General features: G+C 46.7%; 1 protein-coding gene across 1 annotated transcript; it reads right to left on the bottom strand.

Moving 5' to 3' along the window:
- Positions 1-3,298: 3,298 nt before the first annotated feature.
- On the bottom strand, positions 3,299-18,285 carry MDH1 (malate dehydrogenase 1). The gene is made up of 9 exons (XM_077282500.1): positions 18,028-18,285; positions 10,729-10,827; positions 10,537-10,633; positions 8,400-8,575; positions 7,131-7,253; positions 5,903-6,079; positions 4,038-4,151; positions 3,719-3,808; positions 3,299-3,637 (listed from the first exon to the last, which is right to left on the bottom strand). The coding sequence occupies exons 1-9, from the start codon at positions 18,028-18,030 to the stop codon at positions 3,512-3,514; spliced, it is 1,005 nt and encodes a 334-aa protein (XP_077138615.1). The 5' UTR covers positions 18,031-18,285; the 3' UTR covers positions 3,299-3,511.
- Between the last annotated feature and the right edge of the window lie 4,082 nt (positions 18,286-22,367).

Raw genomic sequence — 22,367 nt, 5'->3', positions numbered from 1 at the left:
ATGTCTTTAGTTAGATTGTGGAACTTTTTGTATTATCTGCTGTGGATATTTTTGGAAGGGTTTTAATACTGACCGCCTAGTAATCTGTCCTATCCTTTCCTATTTAGCTAGAGTAGCCTCTTTTGCTAAATCCTGTTTTCTACCTGCGTGTGTCTATTCTTCTCCTTCTCACAGTCATTATTCGTGGGGGGCTGCCTATCCTTTGGGGGTCTGCTCTGAGGCAAGATAGCATTCCTATTTCCATCTATAGGGGTATTTAGTCCTCCGGCTGTGTCGAGGTGTCTAGGGTCGGTTAGGCACACCCCACGGCTACTTCTAGTTGCGGTGTTAGTTCAGGATTTGCGGTCAGTATAGGTTCCACCGACTCCAGAGAAAGTTTCATGCGGCTCCAAGGTCACCAGATCATAACAGGGGGGCTGTCTAAAAATACTCACCTAGTCCAGGCACGGTCCCTGCAGGTCCCTGGCTTCCCCGGCGCCGGCAGCTTCAGCCTGTACTGAGCGGTCACATGGTACCGCTCATTACAGTAAATGAATATGCGGCTCCACCTCCCATAGGGGTGGAGCCGCATATTCATTACTGTATTGAGCGGTAACAGTGACCGCTCAGTACAGTTAGAAGGTGCAGCGTCGGGGAAGTAGGGACTGCACAGCGCCAGGACCAGGTGAGTATAGGAGGAGGGGAGCGCAGCGCTGCGCGATAGTCACCTTTCCTCGTTCCGGGCGCCGATCTGTCTTCAGCAGTGACGCTCAGGTCAGAGGGCGCGGTGACGCAGTTAGTGTGCGCCCTCTGCTGAACGTCGGTGCTGAACATGGAGTGGTGCCGGAACGAGGTGCGGGTGACTATTGAAAGTGCTGGGGGCCTGACCGACTGAGAGGTGAGTATGTGATTTTTTTTTTTGATTTTTTTTTATCGCAGCAAATGGGGCAAATATCTGTATGGGGCATCTAAGGGGCCATAACGTTTGTGCAGCACTACATGGGGCCATAACGTTTGTGCAGCACTACATGGGGCCATAACGTTTGTGCAGCACTACATGGGGCCATAACGTTTGTGCAGCACTACATGGGGCCATAACGTTTGTGCAGCACTACATGGGGCCATAACGTTTGTGCAGCACTACATGGGGCCATAACGTTTGTGCAGCACTACATGGGGCCATAACGTTTGTGCAGCACTACATGGGGCCATAACGTTTGTGCAGCACTACATGGGGCCATAACGTTTGTGCAGCACTACATGGGGCCATAACGTTTGTGCAGCACTACATGGGGCCATAACGTTTGTGCAGCACTATATGGGGCCATAACGTTTGTGCAGCACTATATGGGGCCATAACGTTTGTGCAGCACTATATGGGGGCCATAACGTTTGTGCAGCACTATATGGGGCCATAATTAACGTTTGTAGAGCACTACAGTATATGGGGCAAGTGTCTGTATGGAGCATCTTACAGGGCCATAATCAAGGTTTGTGCAGCACTATATGGGGTAAATATATCTTTATGGAGCATCTTATGGGGCCATAATCAGCATTTGTGCAGCATTATATTGGGCAAATGTGTCTATGGAGCATCTTATGGGGCCTTTATTAACCTTTATGCAGGATTATATGGGGCATATTTTAATATGGAACATCTTATGGGGCCATCATAAACTGTATGGAGCATTATATGGGGCTCCTGATTCAATATGGATATTCAAAAAACACAACCTACTGATGTCTCAATTAATTTTACTTTTATTGGTATCTATTTTTACTTTTGACATTTACCGGTAGCTGCTGCATTTCCCACCCTAGGCTTATACTCGAGTCATTAAGTTTCCCAGTTTTTTGTGGCAAAATTAGGGGGGGGGGGGGGTCGGCTTATACTCGAGTATATACGGTATATCTGGAATTGAGGATGATGAGGAAGAAGAAGATGTTGAGGGAAGAGTGAACAATAATAGTTGGTGTACGTGTAGTAATTGTATTTGTAGGTCAACAATATTTTTTTCTATAGCTGCTGGGGGGCTGCCATTTGCTGGTGAGTTAGGGCAGGGGCATACATAGAAATCGTGGGATCCTGTAGCAGAAGTCCTATTTCTTTATATAAATAAAAAGGGCAGAGTATTAATATGAAGCTGTAGTATTTGTTCAATGTGTTCGGGACATACAGTGCAGGTGCTGCACCACAGAGCTGCTCTTAGGGTTATGGCTCAATGACACCTGTGCTGGATAGGGTATATGTCCTTCAGGGTTAGAAGGAAGGAAAAAAGTGGGATTAGGAAAAAAAAGTTTAGGAAGAGGCTGCGCCAGAAAGGTGCTATGGGGAAACAGAAGTGTTGAGCAGTTATACTGATTAGCGCTCAGTGTTAGTCTGGCCTAGAGCTGAACTGTCATCTGATGGTCAAGCTTTGCAGCAGGGAGCACTTAAAGTCAGCGCTAGTTATCCCTACTAATAACTCTCAGCAGATACAATTATATTGCTGCACTGGTAAGTGCTCAGCGCCAAGTTTGTAAAGGAGTCCCCCGAAGATTCCACCGAGGGGGCTCCCTGAAGGAATTCGATGCTGAGCTCTAAACCGTGATGGCAGCGTAAATGGACAAAGGACATAATGTGCATAGAGATGCCGACATTTACAGGTAGCGGTAAGCGAGGCTCAGAAGGCTTCACTTGTTCTATTCATAAGAAATAGAAACTAGACCCATCCCGCCAGCGGCAGGACTGCTGCGACCTACAATTAGCACTGGTCAAATGTTTGTAGAAGGACATGCTGCTCAGTCACCTAACCGCTGCAGTCAATCACAGGCTGCAGCGGTTGATAGAATCTGACAATTTGGCACTTATGTTCAGTTTTACGATTCTGGATATGCATCCTTGTTTTCTAAAGATTTTTTAAATGACTTTAGTGACCATTTTTACAACTGGATTCTGTTATCTACATTGTTTTTCCGCTATTTTATCTGATTATCTGTCATCTAACAAATTTATCCTGATTTTCTAATACAATATTTTGGACTTCATGGTCAGTTTCTCCCCTTTTTGTTTGTGATATTTGGTGTTCAGTGCACTGTGGGTGGTCTTTCCTCAGTAGGAGACAGCACTAGCTTCACTTGGAGAAACTCAGTCAACGGAACTGGGAGAATCCAGTGTCCGAAGTGACAGATGGTACCACCGACCATGCACGGAGCGCCAGGTTTGTATATCATGTCAGACTAGGTACTCCACGTATTTTAGATTACAGCCATGGTTCCATTTTTTTCCCATATGGTCCCTGTAAAGAACATCTCATTAAAGCCACTCCAGGAGACAGTACAGTGTACACCCCAAACAGGGGTTTGTTTTTTTAATTCGCTATTGCTAGGAATGACTTTCTACTAATCACAGATACAAAACCAAATCCGATGTGATGTTCAGTGACTTTACTACTGAGAACGGTTGTAGACATAAATAAGTACTTGATGCTAAAACTTATAGACAGCTTTTCATTTTTTCAGGACTTAATTGTGGTTTGGGATCAATTTCTAGTCATGCAATTGAGAGGAACTCAAAGGCCGTATCCTTCTCTTCTTGAAGTTCTTTGGCCGTCGCATCCATCTTTTCACGGGAGAAGTCATCAATTTTCAGGCCTTGGACAATTTTCCAGGACTTGTCCTGTTGGAGAACAGAGAGCAATATTTAAAGTAAAAAATCTGTGAGGCGAGAACCTAAAATCAATACCCAGAAGTATCATACCTTGATGACAACAGGGAAAGAATACAGGAGTTCATTGGGTACACCGTACGCATTTCCATCAGAGATCACACCCATCGAAACAAATTCTCCCTATGAGATGAAGCAAAGGTCGTAAGGACGGTGATCAGCATTGGTCTGCCTAAAAGTCCACTACATCTGAATGGCACGCGTTTGTACCAGTAGCTGAGACTTGGAGGAGAATGTTATATAGGAGTAAGACATTATTGCAGTATATCCAGCAAGCAGGAGCACATGAGTCATCTAGGGGGTGAGAACACAAAAAAACACAAACAAAAAACACAAGTTTGCTATTATTTACCTCTGGGGTTCCAAACCAGATGTCCCGCACATGATCGCAGATGGCTTTGGCAGCAGACATGGCGCTGGATAACTTCCGTGCTGCAATCACAGCTGCACCGCGCTGCTGGACAGTCTATAAAGAGACGGAGGCTCAAACTGCTGGAGGTGAAAACGCTTCCCATTTTATTGACATCACAGATATGCATATTACAAGCTCAACACTAATAAAGGATTCCTTTAAAGGGCACGTTCACATGATGTAAACTAACAATATTTATAAACCGGTCTCAGCCAGGGGTTGGCTGCAGCAGTCACCATCATTCCTGAAAGATTAACCATGGTTTTAAAATTTTAATCAAATTAATTTTACATGTGAAAGTGAGAAACATGAAAAATCTTAAAAGTAATTTACTTCCTTCTCATCCTGAATTGATCATTCTTAATTTACGTTTAAAATGATTTATTCAGCGAAGACTTTCCCATTACTGAGATTATGAGACAATGTCCACCACAAGTTCTATGGAGAACTGATTGTCCCAGGAGACCCTGTAGCAGAATCTGCCTCTTCCATAGATTTTTAATAGCACCAACTGTCATTTCCCATCTCTAATGGGAAAATCTGTCATCACTGAAACATTTTACCTATGAATTGCTCTGATAAGATTCATTACAAATTCATATTTTCATGGGCGCCATTGATTTCTGAAATAAATATGAAAATGATGGGTGAAGCAGGAGACAGACTCGCAGGGGCTAGAGGCTAACCCTACAAATCTTTCAAGGTGAACCATCAACTATGCACTTTATTTTTACACTTTAAAACTAAAAGTGCTAATAATGTACCATATACACTCGAGTATAAGCCGAGATTAAGTCCATTTTTGGGGCTGAAAGTGCCCCCTCTCGGCTTATACTGGGAGTCATGGTCGGCAGGGGGGGGGGAGCGACGACTGTCATACTCACCTGCTCCCGGACAGATGTTCTCCGGCGCCTGCAGCTCTTCCTCTGTTCAGCGGTCACGTGGTACCGCTCATTACAGTAATGAATATGGACTCCACTCCCATAGGGGTGGAGCCACATATTCACTACTGTAATGAGCGGTCACTGGTACCGCTGAACAGAGAAAGAAGCTGCCGGCTCCCGGAGCCCATCTGTCCGGGAGAAGCTGCCAGGGATCATGCCGGGAGCAGATGAGTATTCCATATTCACCTTTCCTTGTTCCACCGCCGCTCTGTCTTCCACATCCTCTGCAGTGACGCTCAGGTCAGAGGGCGCGATCACGTATTAGTGTGCGTGCCGCCCTCTGCCTGAACAGTCACTGCGGAGAGACGGGACGCTGAGGAGCAGAGACGAGAGGTGAGCATGTCTTTTTTTTTTTATTGCAGCAGCATTACATGTGGCACATTGTTATATGGAGCATCTTATGGGGCCATAATGAACTGTATGGAGCATTATATGTGGCACATTTTAAACACAACCTACTGATGTCTCAATTAATTTTACTTTTATTGGTATCTTTTTATTTTTGAAATTTACCGGTAGCTGCTGCGTTTCCTACGCTAGGCTTATACGCGAGTCAATAAGTTTTCCCAGTTTTTTTGTAGCAAAATTAGGGGGGGGGGGGGTGTCAGCTTATACAGTAGTTTAATATATTTTTCAGACCTGGTTCTTCTACAAATAGCTGCAGATTGAACCAAGATACTGAAAGCTATAAAAGAACCAGATATGAGTGTCAGAAAATGTTTAGTTAAAAAATGAAAATCATTCCCATTGCAACCCAGTAGGGGATGGCAGTATCGGCTACACACGTTATATTAGGCCAAGCACAGTTTACCCGCAGTGCCAGATGCAGTGGGGGCATCATCTTGGTGATGGATGTCTTACCGATATGAAGCTTCCCTTCAGCCAGCTGTCATCCTTCACAGCTTCAGAGGCGCACACATCCTTCCCCTGCAGCTTTACAACAGCATGACTAACATCAGGATACTGAGTGGAGGAATGATTTCCCCAGATAATCACGTTCTTAACCTCATCAGAGGTCACATTTAGACGAATCGCAATCTGAAAGGAAATAAAAATAAAAGGTGTAAATAAGAATCAGACAAATTCTCCACTACGTCACCTTTATAAGGGGGCTCTTGCCGTGGCGTACCACCGATGCAGTCAGACCACGCAGCTGCTATGGACCCCCTCCCGGCACCACACATCACTGATGCTGATACAATTGACAGCAATTATGAAAGAGGGATCGCTCCACTCAATCCTCCATTATTCTCCCACATGTCAGATCAGACAGCGATGACATCACAACAGAACAGTGGGGGAATCGAGGGATTAATCTGTGATTATACATGGCCCATTAGAACACATGGAGGACTATGTGGGAGCCTTTATACTTTATAGATGGCTATTTGAGGGCCATTATACAGTGAAGGATTGTGTGGGGGCCATTATACGGTGTTGTGGGTCACCATACTGAGTGGTGAGGAATTTACTCTGGGAGGTATCATGCCGGGCTTGTGGGGCACTTTTTCTTATCATACTTTATGGGTGCAATGAAAGGGGAATCTAGGAATTACTTTGAAAAGGCAAAAAATGTGGGCGATATGCTCAAGTGACCCAGCCAAATGTAGTTTCTATGTATGCCCCTGAGCTCTCAGATGAAGACAAATTAACACTTAGTCACTAGAGGAGTGATAACTCATTGATCGGTGGGGGATCTGATTGCCGTAACATGCACAATATAGATATATAGATATAGAGCAGAGGTTTACCAGCTACACCAGGACAGGAGGTGGGCAAGCCTAGAGGGGGTGCAGGTGGGGTTTCAGACGACTAGGACCCTCAATCATGAAAATAGGGCTCCTCTACTCAAGTGATTAGGTGCATGCATATTACCACCACTAGGCATACAAATTGTATTATGACAATGACTTCACATCATACGGATAGGTGGTAATGCAGCAATTATGGGAAGTAGGTTCAGATATTTCATGCCCCCCCATTGACTGGAACATAGCCTGGGAAGACAGTGGCAGGGAAAGAAAGGAGAAAAAAAAAAAAAAAAACCTTAAGTTATTACTTTAATTTACAAGAGTTGCGGTTACCATACCTGAGCCTTCGCCCTGTTGTGGTCCAAGCGGGTCAGACAACTGAAGTTCTCTTTGGGGATGGATGGAGCAGACTTTAGTGCAGTGAGGCAGTTGGTGTTTGCAGGATTTCCCACAACAATCACCTAGAATAGGGAAGAAAAATAAACACATTACATTTTAATAGGGATGTACCTTTATTGCCCCAACACTTCCACAGTGAGGATGCCCTGCTTAAAAATCAAATCATTTGTTGTTCCAAGACCCAGTGTTTGTGCTTTTGCCTATTTGAGTGGCTTTAACACCCCCACACTTTAGTTACATTGCCAAGGGGCAATTACACAGGATTTTTTGCAATCTGCAGTGTTCTACAGCTGAAGCAAGTTGCAGAAATCACTGAAGATTGCAATACAAAGTATAAAGTGTGCGAGTCAACCACACCATATAATGCAAGAGTGGACCCAAATGGATTGAGGTTTACCCACCTCATTGACTAGTACTAAGTGAGTTTTCCCAGGCAACGATAAGAGATGAGAACTCTACTAGTCTATGAAGTAGTCCTAATCTGGTTCTGTACATTCAGCCCCTGCCTGAGCTGCAAAGGGATGACTATGAATAGCAAGAGGAAGGATCATAAATAAGTGCCAAAATATCATTTAGAAATATCGCTTGTTGTGTAGGGAAGGAATCACTATGGAATTTTAAATGTCTACCATCCTGTTATCTGACAAACCATTCTAGAATGATTAAGTGGAGGGGCAGAGGTAGCCCCCTACTGTACAAGAAGATGTGCTCCCAGATAGTGACCCAGTACTGCAGATACCAGGAGTCCTGGGGTAAGAAGAGGCTGCTCACACCGATGTCCACCCCATCTGATCTAATACTGGAGATACCAGGAGTCCTGGGGTAAGAAGAGGCTGCTCACACTGCTGTCATTGACTGACTAGCTGCTGCTGTCAGATTGCCGGTATCTTACTGCACATGCTCACTGGCACCCGTCTTCTTAAAGTCACCAGAACAGCTGCCATTTTAGTGCACTACAGTGATTACCTAGACAAACAGAAAAGTTACCAACTACATGTATTTACAAATATTTCTATTTTCGTTAGCTCATTTTTTTCTATTCTTGGAAACTCGCCCCCCCCCCTTTAATGATTTCAGTCCCAAATGACCAATACCAAGACAAGTCTAGCCTCGCTTTATTTTTGCAGCTATTAACTTTGACAAGTGACAGTTCAGATGACTCAGCTGTCCCACATATTGAGTAAAGTGGATCCTTTAAAAAAAGTCACCTTAACAGTCTTCTTTGCATATTTATCCAGTGCAGCACCCTGAGACTTGAAAATCTTTACATTGGCTTTCAGCAAGTCCTTCCTCTCCATGCCCTCCCTCCTTGGCATGGAGCCCACAAGAATGGCAACATCTAGGTCCTTAAAAGCCACTTCTTCCTTGTCTGTAGCAATTACCTCTGTAGATAAAATATGCACAGACTTCATCATGTATCTTATCAGCTCTGCACAGGAGCTTTAGATTTTTTTAATGTATGGCATTTACAAAGTGTAAAAACTCTAAAGTTTGTCATTCACAGTGGTCACGTTTGGCCATATAGTGCATGACGAACAGTTTAACATTAAGGGACCAATTACTACATCTGCACCTTTTTTAAAGGCCAGGTTATATGTCATTCTTGTTAATGAGCAGTTTGGATGATTCCACCATTGCAACCTTAAGGGTATGTGTCCACGTTCAGGATTGCATCAGGATTTGGTCAGGATTTTACATCAGTATTTGTAAGCCAAATCCAGGAGTGGGTGGTAAATGCAGAAGTGGAGCATATGTTGCTATTATACTTTTCCTCTAATTGTTCCACTCCTGGTTTTGGCTTACAAATACTGATGGAAAATCCTGACCAAATCCGGAACGTGGACAAATACCCTAAAGGTTTAATTTTTGTGTCATGTACTCCACTCCCTGGATTAATTTTTGTAACATTTTTCCCCTCCTGGTTGTCATCTCTAACACACAAGTGAGTAGTCAGGAGCGCAGACTGATCTGTAACATTCTTGGATAGCCATCCACTAGATAGACGAGTTGTATTCTGCTGCCACAAAATGGCTGGGGAAGGGGGGGGGGGGGGGGGAAAAAAAATAAATAAAAAAATTTCCATCTGCAGTTAATTTTCCACCGCACCTCAATGTCCGAATCCAGGGTCAGGTGATTTTTACATGGCACTTTCTTTGCCACCCACATCTTGCATCAGCATTTGCCAAAATATATTAGGTGCAAGTGTTCCGACTACACTGGATCTCCTTCTATGGTGAACTTGTGAACAGTATACAGACAACCCTACTGTATTAGCGAGTTTACAGCTCATCAACATGTTGTCATAAGTCTCCCGATTTAACCTTTGTCTTACAGATAAAGAATGTCAGTTTCCTTCCTTTGAACCTTGACTGATGGGTTAAAACTGAAAAATCTTCAAAACAAAAAATTTCACATTTACATGTCATCTTACCAGATGAAATTAAGGAACAGGGAAAAAAAAAAAACAAAAATGACAGTGGACTGCAGATTCTCGGCAGATTATGCACTGAGATCTGCAGGGAGTTTCAGCTTTGTAAACCTTTGGGCTGATTTGTTAATCCTGTCTAATTATATGATGTAAACCTGAAGAAAGTGTTAAAAACGCACATTGGTCTCATGCTGGCTGATAAGTTTGGTGCACGGTTGTGATGAATGTGTAAGAAAGCTCATTCTGTTTGGGGTCTCATGTTGCATCAAAAACATATGATAATTCCTCCTGTAATTTTGGCACATGGGATAGCGATCCAAGCAACAACCCCTTTAGTCCACTTTCCAGTACATTTAACCAAGAAGCACTGCCTCCTTCCCACTGGGTTAGTCTACGTTCACATTTGCGGTCCGCGCCGCAGCGTCGCCGCATGCGTCATGCGCCCCTATATTTAACATGGGGGCGCATGGACATGCGTCGCACTTGCGTTTTGCGCCGCATGCGTCCCTGCGGCGCCCGCGTCCGGGTGCAGAGGACGCAGCAAGTTGCATTTTTGCTGCGTCCAAAATCAATCAAAAAAAGGACGCATGCGGCGCAAAACGCAGCGTTGTGCATGCGTTTTTGTTTGCGTTGTGCGTTGCGGCGCCGACGCTGCGGCGCACAACGCAAATGTGAACGTAGCCTTACAGATGACAACCGGTGAGGAGATTGTACACAAGTCAAAATTCATGTGGTGCAGGGTATCGAAAAGGGGTTTTGTTTTTTTTGGGCACATTCAAATTTCTGTAGCTCAGTCCCATTGTCTTAGGGTCATTTCTTGCAGATCCTTCGGGAGCTTCTAAATGTAGAAACCCAGTTGTGAATAGCAAACAAGTCATTATACCCCATTCATCAAGTAAAAGAAGACATGGCCTTACCTTTCAGCAGAGGCAAGGCACAGTCCTGCAGCTCCATGACTACACCATCCAGGACTCCCATCATGGGGGTAATATCCAGGAGGATAAGAACAAGAGGCTGCAAACAGGAGGAAAGCGGTGAATGCATGTAGGAAACATCTGCAGATCATCCTAAACCACAACCAATACAGGGGCATGGTCCTGCTCCATTACCTGGTCCTTTCCGAAGACATCGCCCTTAGCAATGCCATACAGCAGGGAATAGGCGATCTGACCAGCAGCTCCGGTCACCAGGACTCTGATGGCTTCAGGCTGGAGAAACAGAAGGACGTCAGCACATTGAACATCAAAGGCCATGGAGGATACAGGTTTTGCTTGGCTTTGGTCAGGTAAATGGAGCCCTAAGGGCATGTCCAGGCTGAGCCAGGAGGGTCAAAGTGGACACAGCAAATGGACTTAAATACCAATAAGTTTAATGATAATAATAATTACCTCCCATAAGAAATTTAGTATAGTTCTCCAGATTTGCTATATCGCTTACTTCATGGAGGCCATTGCTGTAGCTTAGGTATCCATGGTAATGACCACTGGGAGTCACTACATGAGTGGTCGTAACCATGGATACCCATGCAGCAGAATCACTGGCAGGAACGGTCAGTGATTAGTAGATCACAACTACACGTTCTTTAGTTTTTTAGGCCCATATATTTATATATAATATATATCCCATCATCAGATAATGACCTACACTTGAAGTCAGGTAGGACAGCTCACAATGACCGATTACAACCACCACTGGGCTCCCAACTTCCTATATTTATCCGCTTTCCTTCTTGTGATTTCTAATATATGATGAATTCCAATCAGACACGAGTATTTTTCCCCAACAGATGTGATTATATCCTTCAGTTCTGTGATCTGTATTGTAGTAAGAATACGAGCCCACCACTCCTACAGAGGACCAGGGGTCATTACTACTGTTCCATTAGACTTTCCTGACCATACTCTTAGGATAAAAAGGATCTTCATCAGATCTGCAGGGTTCCTCCATACATCTTTCATAGATGATGGCAAGTCATAAAAATCAAAGCATTTGTTGCTTTTTTTTTTTTTTTTTCCAATTTTATATATGTACCGTACTTAATTTCTGCTTGTTTTCATGGCTATAGGAAAAAACAAAAAGAAAACCCTTCTATGCCATCAACTCCGCAAATAGTAAGAACGCTGCTTGCAGTCAGGTTTACTACATGTATCTGAAGACCAGAAGCTTCTGGCCAGCCTGTTCTTAAGTCAACATATCTACAAAAATGTACGCTACCCTTTTATGAGTGATACATCTTGCTTTGATCTCTCATATAGATCACATGTCCAAAAACAACTGTATGGATCCGCACAAGGGCCTGTAATTACCAGGCTGCTGGCACACATAGGGGACAGTTTTCTAGCAATGAACTATGAGAACGTCATACGAGTGCTGGACAAGCAACCTGTCACAGAAGTCCGATCTGTGGACCGCATGGTATGGAGCCAAGGTGAACTATAGGGTTTTTTTTTTTTTTAATGGAAAAATTCAGTAATTCTTGCATTTTAGTCATTGAAATCCAAAGTTTGGCTGTACGAGTCCAGTGGGCGGTGCTACTCAGTGATTGACAGCTATGTCTGCATGCACAATCATACAGTTAAGGTGGTCAGTCATCCCTGTATAGGAGTTCATTGGGCGGCCGGTGTCTACAGACACCAGGGATGTCAATACAAGAATCACTGATCAGAATGATATTCAATTTATCATCTCCTGCTGCTCTGTAACATCCAGCAGCTCAGACACCATTTTCTATGACAGTTTCTCTTTAATGACACTTAGAACATGGAGATGAAGTCGCTTGTTCTTAGGAAGTGGTGGCTACAACTACAGTCACTCTTCAAGATTTATAGGAGCACGCAAGCTTCAAAATGAGAGTCACCAGGTGCTGGCCATGTAAATATACTGCACAATGTGGCCCAGTTGTGAAACGTGAACAGAGGATGATGGCCAGGATGTTGGATCGGATGTCACATTGGACACACTACAGTCAGGTGTGTAGAGACCAGCACCTCTACAGGACCCATGGGAAGACTTCCAACTCAATCAACAGGAAAAAAGAAAAAAAAAAAAATCAGACGTTGCCAGGACATGGTGTCCATAAGTCAGCTCTGCTCCGAGTAGATGCCACCTTCACCAACCTGGCTCCCCTATATACCAGGGTATAGGCAGTCTTAGCTTTATGTCACAGACAGCAGGGGTCTCAAGAGACCAGCAGTCTGTCCACAGCCTTACAGTAGGCACGCAGCAGATTGCATAACCTAAACCACATCCACCATCCAGCCCTGCTCCAGATACATGATGCAGCACCATATAGACTGTTGTCCCTTGGGGTCTCTACTAAAAACCTATCACCTAGAAAAAACAATATCTATTTTTGAAGAAAAAAACCCAAATATATATATATCTAATATATAAATGTGCGTGCGTGTCCGTGATTGGCATCTGCACCGTCGCAGCTACAGCCACAAAATTTTGCACAATCACACGTCTGGACCCCGAGAGCGTCATAGGCTATGTTGTGAGGCAAAGTTTTAACCCCCGCGTGTTCCAATTCACCACACAATTTTGCCCCCATCTACATAATGGGGAAAAAGTGAAAGGAAAAGTGTTGGAGGCAAATTGACAGCTGCCAGATGTGAACAAGGGGGACTTAAAAGAATGAGAGGCGCAAGGGGGGGGGGACCATGAGAGGCGCAAGGGGGGGGACCATGAGAGGCGCAAGGGGGGGGGGACCATGAGAGGCGCAAGGGGGGGGGACCATGAGAGGCGCAAGGGGGGGGACCATGAGAGGCGCAAGGGGGGGGACCATGAGAGGCGCAAGGGGGGGGACCATGAGAGGCGCAAGGGGGGGGGACCATGAGAGGCGCAAGGGGGGGGGAAATGAGAGGCGCAAGGGGGGGGGAAATGAGAGGCGCAAGGGGGGGGGAAATGAGAGGCGCAAGGGGGGGGGAAATGAGAGGCGCAAGGGGGGGGAAATGAGAGGCGCAAGGGGGGGGAAATGAGAGGCGCAAGGGGGGGGGAAATGAGAGGCGCAAGGGGGGGGAAATGAGAGGCGCAAGGGGGGGGGAAATGAGAGGCGCAAGGGGGGGGGAAATGAGAGGCGCAAGGGGGGGGGAAATGAGAGGCGCAAGGGGGGGGGAAATGAGAGGCGCAAGGGGGGGGGGAAATGAGAGGCGCAAGGGGGGGGAAATGAGAGGCGCAAGGGGGGGGGAATGAGAGGCGCAAGGGGGGGGGAAATGAGAGGCGCAAGGGGGGGGGGAAATGAGAGGCGCAAGGGGGGGGGGAAATGAGAGGCGCAAGGGGGGGGAAATGAGAGGCGCAAGGGGGGGGAAATGAGAGGCGCAAGGGGGGGGAAATGAGAGGCGCAAGGGGGGGGAAATGAGAGGCGCAAGGGGGGGGAAATGAGAGGCGCAAGGGGGGGGAAATGAGAGGCGCAAGGGGGGGGAAATGAGAGGCGCAAGGGGGGGGAAATGAGAGGCGCAAGGGGGGGGAAATGAGAGGCGCAAGGGGGGGGAAATGAGAGGCGCAAGGGGGGGGAAATGAGAGGCGCAAGGGGGGGGAAATGAGAGGCGCAAGGGGGGGGAAATGAGAGGCGCAAGGGGGGGGAAATGAGAGGCGCAAGGGGGGGGAAATGAGAGGCGCAAGGGGGGGGAAATGAGAGGCGCAAGGGGGGGGAAATGAGAGGCGCAAGGGGGGGGAAATGAGAGGCGCAAGGGGGGGGAAATGAGAGGCGCAAGGGGGGGGAAATGAGAGGCGCAAGGGGGGGGAAATGAGAGGCGCAAGGGGGGGGAAATGAGAGGCGCAAGGGGGGGGAAATGAGAGGCGCAAGGGGGGGGAAATGAGAGGCGCAAGGGGGGGGAAATGAGAGGCGCAAGGGGGGGGAAATGAGAGGCGCAAGGGGGGGGAAATGAGAGGCGCAAGGGGGGGGAAATGAGAGGCGCAAGGGGGGGGGAAATGAGAGGCGCAAGGGGGGGGGAAATGAGAGGCGCAAGGGGGGGGGAAATGAGAGGCGCAAGGGGGGGGGAAATGAGAGGCGCAAGGGGGGGGAAATGAGAGGCGCAAGGGGGGGGGAAATGAGAGGCGCAAGGGGGGGGAAATGAGAGGCGCAAGGGGGGGGAAATGAGAGGCGCAAGGGGGGGGGAAATGAGAGGCGCAAGGGGGGGGGAAATGAGAGGCGCAAGGGGGGGGGAAATGAGAGGCGCAAGGGGGGGGGAAATGAGAGGCGCAAGGGGGGGGGGAAATGAGAGGCGCAAGGGGGGGGGGAAATGAGAGGCGCAAGGGGGGGGGAAATGAGAGGCGCAAGGGGGGGGGAAATGAGAGGCGCAAGGGGGGGGGAAATGAGAGGCGCAAGGGGGGGGGGAAATGAGAGGCGCAAGGGGGGGGGAAATGAGAGGCGCAAGGGGGGGGGGGAAATGAGAGGCGCAAGGGGGGGGGGAAATGAGAGGCGCAAGGGGGGGGGAAATGAGAGGCGCAAGGGGGGGGAAATGAGAGGCGCAAGGGGGGGGGGGAAATGAGAGGCGCAAGGGGGGGGGAAATGAGAGGCGCAAGGGGGGGGGAAATGAGAGGCGCAAGGGGGGGGAAATGAGAGGCGCAAGGGGGGGGAAATGAGAGGCGCGAGGGGGGGGAAATGAGAGGCGCGAGGGGGGGGAAATGAGAGGCGCGAGGGGGGGGAAATGAGAGGCGCGAGGGGGGGGAAATGAGAGGCGCGAGGGGGGGGGAAATGAGAGGCGCGAGGGGGGGGGGAAATGAGAGGCGCGAGGGGGGGGGAAATGAGAGGCGCGAGGGGGGGGGGAAATGAGAGGCGCGAGGGGGGGGGGAAATGAGAGGCGTGAGGGGGGGGGAAATGAGAGGCGTGAGGGGGGGGGAAATGAGAGGCGTGAGGGGGGGGGAAATGAGAGGCGTGAGGGGGGGGGAAATGAGAGGCGTGAGGGGGGGGGAAATGAGAGGCGTGAGGGGGGGGGAAATGAGAGGCGTGAGGGGGGGGGAAATGAGAGGCGTGAGGGGGGGGGAAATGAGAGGCGTGAGGGGGGGGGGAAATGAGAGGCGTGAGGGGGGGGAAATGAGAGGCGCGAGGGGGGGGGTCCCGTAGAAGCGCTGTTTCAAGAGCGAAACGGCCGTCTCCTCCTGCACACTCCTCTCACTGCCCTGTCCCCCCGAGCCGTGAAGATGTTTATTGATATTTGAATAAAGGAACTCCTGACTACAGGACCGGTGAGTGCTGCCGCGTTTGTTCTATGGTGTAATATTTATATACATACACTACAATAATAAGTATAGAATTATATATGTTTTAAGGGGAGGGGGGACAAGCTCTGCTAAATTATTGGAACACTTCACTAAAAAGTCAAGTTCAGATTTTACAGGGTATTGGGAAGAGTTACATCCAGCTACATGTACACTACTGCCGTACACAGCGTGTTACAAAACACAATTCCCCCTAACAAAAAAAAAAAAAAAGCATAAAAGCTACATTTAATGCTCAGATTCCATATAGGCTTCAATGAAATGGGCTGATTAACCCCTTAGTGACAGCCAATACGTCTTTTAACTGACCTGAGATATAAGAGAATAGCCTCCCCATACAGGTGACAATCCAGCAGCTGTCGGCTGTCCACTATACCTGACAACTTGCTGTATCAGCCACGATCAGTATTTGCACTTTCCAAATCTGTTTAACCCCTTAGATGCTGCTGTCAATAGTGACTACATCATTATAAATGGTTAACAGAGTGTGGGGGTTTCCTCTTTATCCAAACTGGTGCCCTCAGATCATTATTTTGTGGTCCTGATGTTTGCGATGGCAATTCATGACCAAATAGCGGCCTTACAGTCTAACAGCTCTAGTAATCTGTTCAGAAGTTAGAGGCATTTAGGTGGTAAAAATACACATTTTCATTTCTGTCATACCACTTTGCATTAATTCCTGTAAAGCACCTGAAGGGTTAATAAACTATCTGACAGCAGTTTTCAATATGTCAGGGGGTGCTGTTTTTAAAATGGTATCACGTTTGGGGGATTCTCAATATATGGGACCCCTAAAGTCACTTCAAACATGGATAAGTCCCTAAAAAAAATAAATTTTGTAAATTTCCTTGAAAAAATGAAAAATTGCTGCTACATTTTTAAACCTCCTAAAATGCTAACAAAATAAAATAACATTTTAAAAATGGTGCTGCTGTAAAGCCGACATGTGGGAAATGTTATTTATTAATGGTTTGCCTTGGTATGACCATCTGGATTAAAGGGATAATCATTCAAATTTAGAAAATTGCTAATTTTTTAACATTTTTCTCAAATTTTTGTTATTTTTTATAAATAAGCACAAAACATATTGATCTAAATTTACCATTATCATAAAGTATAATGTGTCACGAAAAAAACAGTCTCAAAATCACTCGGATTTGTTGAAGCGTTGCAGAGTTATTACCACATAAAGTGACACTGGTCAGATTTTAAAAAATTGGCTCCGTCACTAAGGGGTTAAGGGAAAAAAAAAAAAAAAAAAGAAAAAAAAAAAGGCACTTATGTCTGAACTTTACTCTACAGCACAGGACTGTAAACATGTTTTCACTTTGATAGGACTCGATATTACAGACATAATTACCCGAGCCATTGACAGATAAGGGCATGTTCACATTTATATGTTCTGTATAAAGAATTTAGCTGCATATTACAGTAACAGCAAAGTATATGAGATTTCAGAAGTCTGAGGCAAACTGCTTGGTTTTTTTTGTCACTTGTTTTAATGTCTTTTTTTTAGTGATTTCACCCATTGAGAAAGCAATATTTGTTGGGGGGGGGGGGGGGAAATATATATATATATATATATATATATATATATATATATATTTTTTTTTTATTTATTTATTTTTTTTAACATTTATTTTTTATTTTTTTTAGCAAGTCTCTTGGTGCCAAGAGAGCAGGCTTTACCTGCAGAGGAGAAAAGAACCCTATAAAAACCCCAAGTAGTGCAGAATTTAAATGAAACCCATCAGTGCAAAAATTTAGCCAGAAAAAAACTAAATGTGCTCCTGAAGGTGTAGACTTCTCTTATAGCACCCTGTATTCCATGGCTCTACATTGTATACTCATTATTCGCCATCTTTATGTCCACAGACAAATGGACAGCTTACAGATGGCACAGAGTTACAGGGAGAAGCCGCAGCACGTGTGTACAATACCCCTATATACACACACGTATAGTCTGGGTGCAGGGTGTATAACGCGGCCCCTACAGGGAGACACAAGGTTACAGACGCTGCAGTGCCGGCCTCTGGCAGCACGCCACCCAGCACAGCTCCCTGCACACCGAGGCTGGAGAATAAGGAGACCACCAGCGCGCATCATGTCACCGCCACAGGCCGCACTGACACACCGGGGCATCCAGCCTCTGCCCCAGCGGCGGAGGAATCACACCCAGTACCCACCATGATGCTTGACAGGCGGAGGGAGATGTTGTCTGTTCTCTGCAGCTTCTATCAGTCACACTGGCTGCAGGTCACCTTTACCAGCGCTTCTACAGCCTTAATGGTACCACGTGACTGACACACCCCCTCCCTGCTTCGCCTCTTTTCTTTCCGATGTGACGAGGCTTTGTAGTCTTTCGTGACGCCGCGTGCTGACATTCTACTGGGAGCTTCGCTCAGACAAGACTACATTACCCGGCATGCTTTGAGAGTTGTAGCACTAACAGATCATTCCGCCTCTATTTTTGGGGCAGGAGGTGGTCGTTGTGTGATTCTCGCGTGATGAAACGTGACTCGTGATGCCTGAAGTGAATGTAATGAGGAGCTGAGGCAGAGAGCAGAGGGGGGGATTCTGTGTCAGGGGTGTGTAGTCACACAAGTCGTTACTGGTTAAAAAAAAGTCTAAGGTTGGTTTGAAGTTCACTGTCAAGAAGTGAATGTCAGGGGAACGCTGGGACCTCAGCTGGGATTTATTGCTGCAGAAATGTAGTTAACCCCATAAGGGCGCAGACGATTTTTCTCTGTTTCTTAGTTTATTTTTTTCGAAGAGCCAAAACGTTTTTTTTTTTGGTTAGGCTACTTTCGCACTAGCGTCGGGAACAACCTGTCGCTGTGCGTCGGGCCGATGTTCCCGACGCTAGCGTGGTCTCCGCCGCACAACGGGGGCAGCGGATGCATTTTTCCCACGCATCCGCTGCCCCATTGTGAGGTGCGGGGAGGTGGGGGCGGAGTTCCGTCCGCGCATGCGCGGTCGGAAAAAGCGGACCGTCGGGAGCAAAAAACGTTACATGTAACGTTTTTTTCTCCCGACGGTCCGCTACCACACGCCCAAGCGTCGCAAAACGGACGCAACGTTTGGCAATGCGTCGCAAATGCGTCGCTAATGTTAGTCTATGACGAAAAAACGTATCCAGCAAGAACTTTTGCTGGATGCGTATTTTCGGCAAAACGACGCATTTGCGACGTATTGCAGTTAACGCTAGTGTGAAAGTAGCCTTATATGTTTCCATTCCCGGCTGTCGTTATTGCCGTGAGATGTCGTTTCTAATTATATTGTAACGATTTATTGTATAATGTGCAGCTAAGTGAGAAAATAAAACATTTTCTGGTGAAAAAAGTGCAGGATTGAATTTGGGGTTTTGTGTTAGGTGATTGGGTGGTAAAATGACCCGGTGATGTGATTCTCCATCACAGTCCAGTTACCAGATTTACATTGGGGTTTGATTTTTATTATGGCTTAAAAAAATTTGGTTTGTGTCACTATTTTCTGAGTTCAAGAGAAAGAAAGTCAAACTTCCAGATCGAATTGGAGATAAAATAGTGATTTTATTGATACTCCATTACAAAGATATACACAGATGCAAAAATAAATAAATGAAGGTGAAGACCTCCGTGTAGCCTACGCGTTTCAAACGCCAGACGTTCTTATTCTTGGCATACCAAACGTTAGATGTTCTTAATCCTGGCATACCAAAAACCAGAAGTTCTTAATCCTGGCATGCTAAACGCCAGACGTTCTTAAGGTACCTTCACACTGAACAACTTAACAACGATATCGCTAGCGATCCGTGACGTCGCAGCGTCCTGGATAGCGATATCGTTGTGTTTGACACGCAGCAGCGATCAGGATCCTGCTGTGACATTGTTGGTCGGAGCTAGAAGGCCAGCACCTTATTTCGTCGCTGGCTCACCCGCTGACATCGCTGAGTCGGCATGTGTGACGCTGATTCAGCGATGTCTTCACTGGTAACCAGGGTAAACATCGGGTTACTAAGCGCAGGGCCGCACTTAGTAACCCGATATTTACCCTGGTTACCAGTGTAAATGTAAAAAAAACAAACACTACATACTTGCAATCCGATGTCTGTCGCGTCCCCCGGTGTCCGCTTCCCTGCACTGTGTCAGCGCCGGCCGGCCATAAAGCAGAGCACAGCGGTGACGTCACCGCTCTGCTTTACGGCCGGCGCTTACACAGTGCAGGGAAGCGGACGCCGGGGGACGCGACAGACACCGGAATGGAAGTATGTAGTGTTTGTTTTTTTTACATTTACACTGGTAACCAGGGTAAACATCGGGTCACTAAGCGCGGCCCTGCGCTTAGTAACCCGATGTTTACCCTGGTTACCTGGGGACTTCGGCATCGTTGGTCGCTGGAGAGCTGTCTGTGTGACAGCTCTCCAGCGACCACACAACGACAAAACAGCGACGCTGCAGCGATCGGCATCGTTGTCTATATCGCTGCAGCGTCGCTTAATGTGACGGTACCTTTAATCCTGGCATACTAAACGCCAGACGTTCTTAATCCTGGCATACCAAACGCCAGATGTTCTTATTCTTGGCATACCAAACGCCAGACGTTCTTAATCCTGGCATACCCGCAGTGTCTTCTGACTTATTCACATTGCGGGGCTGGGATTCACAGGCAGGGCAGCCCAAGGCAGGAGAAAAGAGCGCAGGTGCCGGCTCATTTCAAAACAGCGCTGAGGAGTCGGCGCCCGGCGCCAAGAAGACTTGAGTGACGGCTGTGCGGCGTCTGCAGCAGGGGGGAAAGGCCTGCCCCCAGGAGTGAAGAAAGGTATCTTCTGACAAATTACAAAACGGATTATTTCTGCAGTTACAGCATCAATAACTAAAAGAGCCACCTTGTCAGAATGCAGCATTAATGCTGCACAGGGTGGCTCTTTTAGTTTCAAACGCCTGGGGGGGGGGGGGGGGGGTGACAGGTTCCCTTTCATCCTGGCATGCAATCCTTATAACAGGATTAGGAACATTTGGTGCTCAAAACGCGTAGGTTACACGGAGGTCTTCACCTGATGGTAGAGGCAGATGCTGGCTGTATAACACAGCAGGCATCTGCCCTGTGTAGAATGGGCTCATCTTCTGAGCGCGCTCTATACACCCACACAATGACGGATAGGTACATCATTGAGTGTAAAGAGGTTGACCAGAACTTTTTTTTTCTAAATCCGGGCTCCACATTTTCTTAACAAGCAAAGGAAAAAAAGTATACCCTACTGCCGATCTGCTACTGCTCCTTCATAACACTAAAAAAACAAAACAAAAACACCGGATCCAAAGTGATTGATTGTGTTGTTGGGTACAGTGCAAGGACAAAGACTGTGGGCCAGTTCCCAAGTAAGGCTGCTTTCACACTAGCGTCGGTACGGGCCCGTCGCAGTGCATCAGACCGACGTACTGACCCATGCTGTGAAAGAAATGCACAACGGGGGCAGCGTAAGCAGTCTTACGACGCTTCCGCTGCCCCATTGTAAGGTCCGGGGAGATAAGGGGCGGAGTTTCGACCGCACATGCGCGGTCGAAAATGGCGGACTCGACGCACAAAAAAAGTTACATGTAACTTCTTTTGTGCTGGCGGTCTGCCAAAACACGACGCAACCGTCGCACGACGGTTGCGACGTGTGGCGATGCGTCGGTAATGTTAGTCTATGGGGAAAAAACGCATCCTGCAGACTACTTTGCAGGATGCGTTTTTTCTCCTAAACGACGCATTGCGACGTCCGCCGAACAACGCTAGTGTGAAAGTAGCCTAACAGAAGACACATATAGGACAAAAGGTTCCAGCAACCGCAGTAGAAAAATTAGGATTAAAGGTCATTCCTTTATTTACTTGCTCTAAAACAGCCCTGAAACTGTCCCCAATAAAGGGATAATTTTTTGACTGTTAGGCCGGCGTCACACTTGGCGTAAGACAATACGCCACGTATTATACGTCCGTACTACGGCCGTAATACAGAGAAATGTTCCCAAAATATTGATCCGTAGTCAGGGTGTGTCAGCGTATTTTGCGCATGGCATCCTCCGTATGTAATCCGTATGGCATCCGTACTGCGAGATTTTCGCGCAGGCTTGCAAAACCGACATCTAATGGATTTATGTGCTCAAATGTTCATTAAAACATATACAGTATATATATATATATATATATATATGTCATTGAGACACATATATATATATTCTGTATTTAGATTTCATTCAGCGCGATATCTGTGAACAGCCGGTAATTCAATTGCCAGCTTTTCATTTCTCCTGCACAAACCCGACATGATATGAGACATGGTTTACATACAGTAAACCATCTCATATCCCCTTTTTTTTTGCATATTCCACACTACTAATGTTAGTAGTGTGTATGTGCAAAATTTCAGCGCTGTAGCTGCTGAAATAAAGGGTTAAATGGCGGAAAAAATTGGCGTGGGCTCCCGCGCAATTTTCTCCGCCAGAGTGGTAAAGCCAGTGACTGAGGACAGATATTAATAGCCAGGAGAGGGTCCATGGTTATT

The sequence above is a fragment of the Ranitomeya variabilis genome, chromosome 2 (assembly GCF_051348905.1).
Source record: "Ranitomeya variabilis isolate aRanVar5 chromosome 2, aRanVar5.hap1, whole genome shotgun sequence".
Taxonomy (NCBI): domain Eukaryota; kingdom Metazoa; phylum Chordata; class Amphibia; order Anura; family Dendrobatidae; genus Ranitomeya; species Ranitomeya variabilis.
The sequence above is the reverse complement of the archived record's forward strand: the minus strand, read 5'-3'. Positions and strand labels throughout refer to the sequence as shown.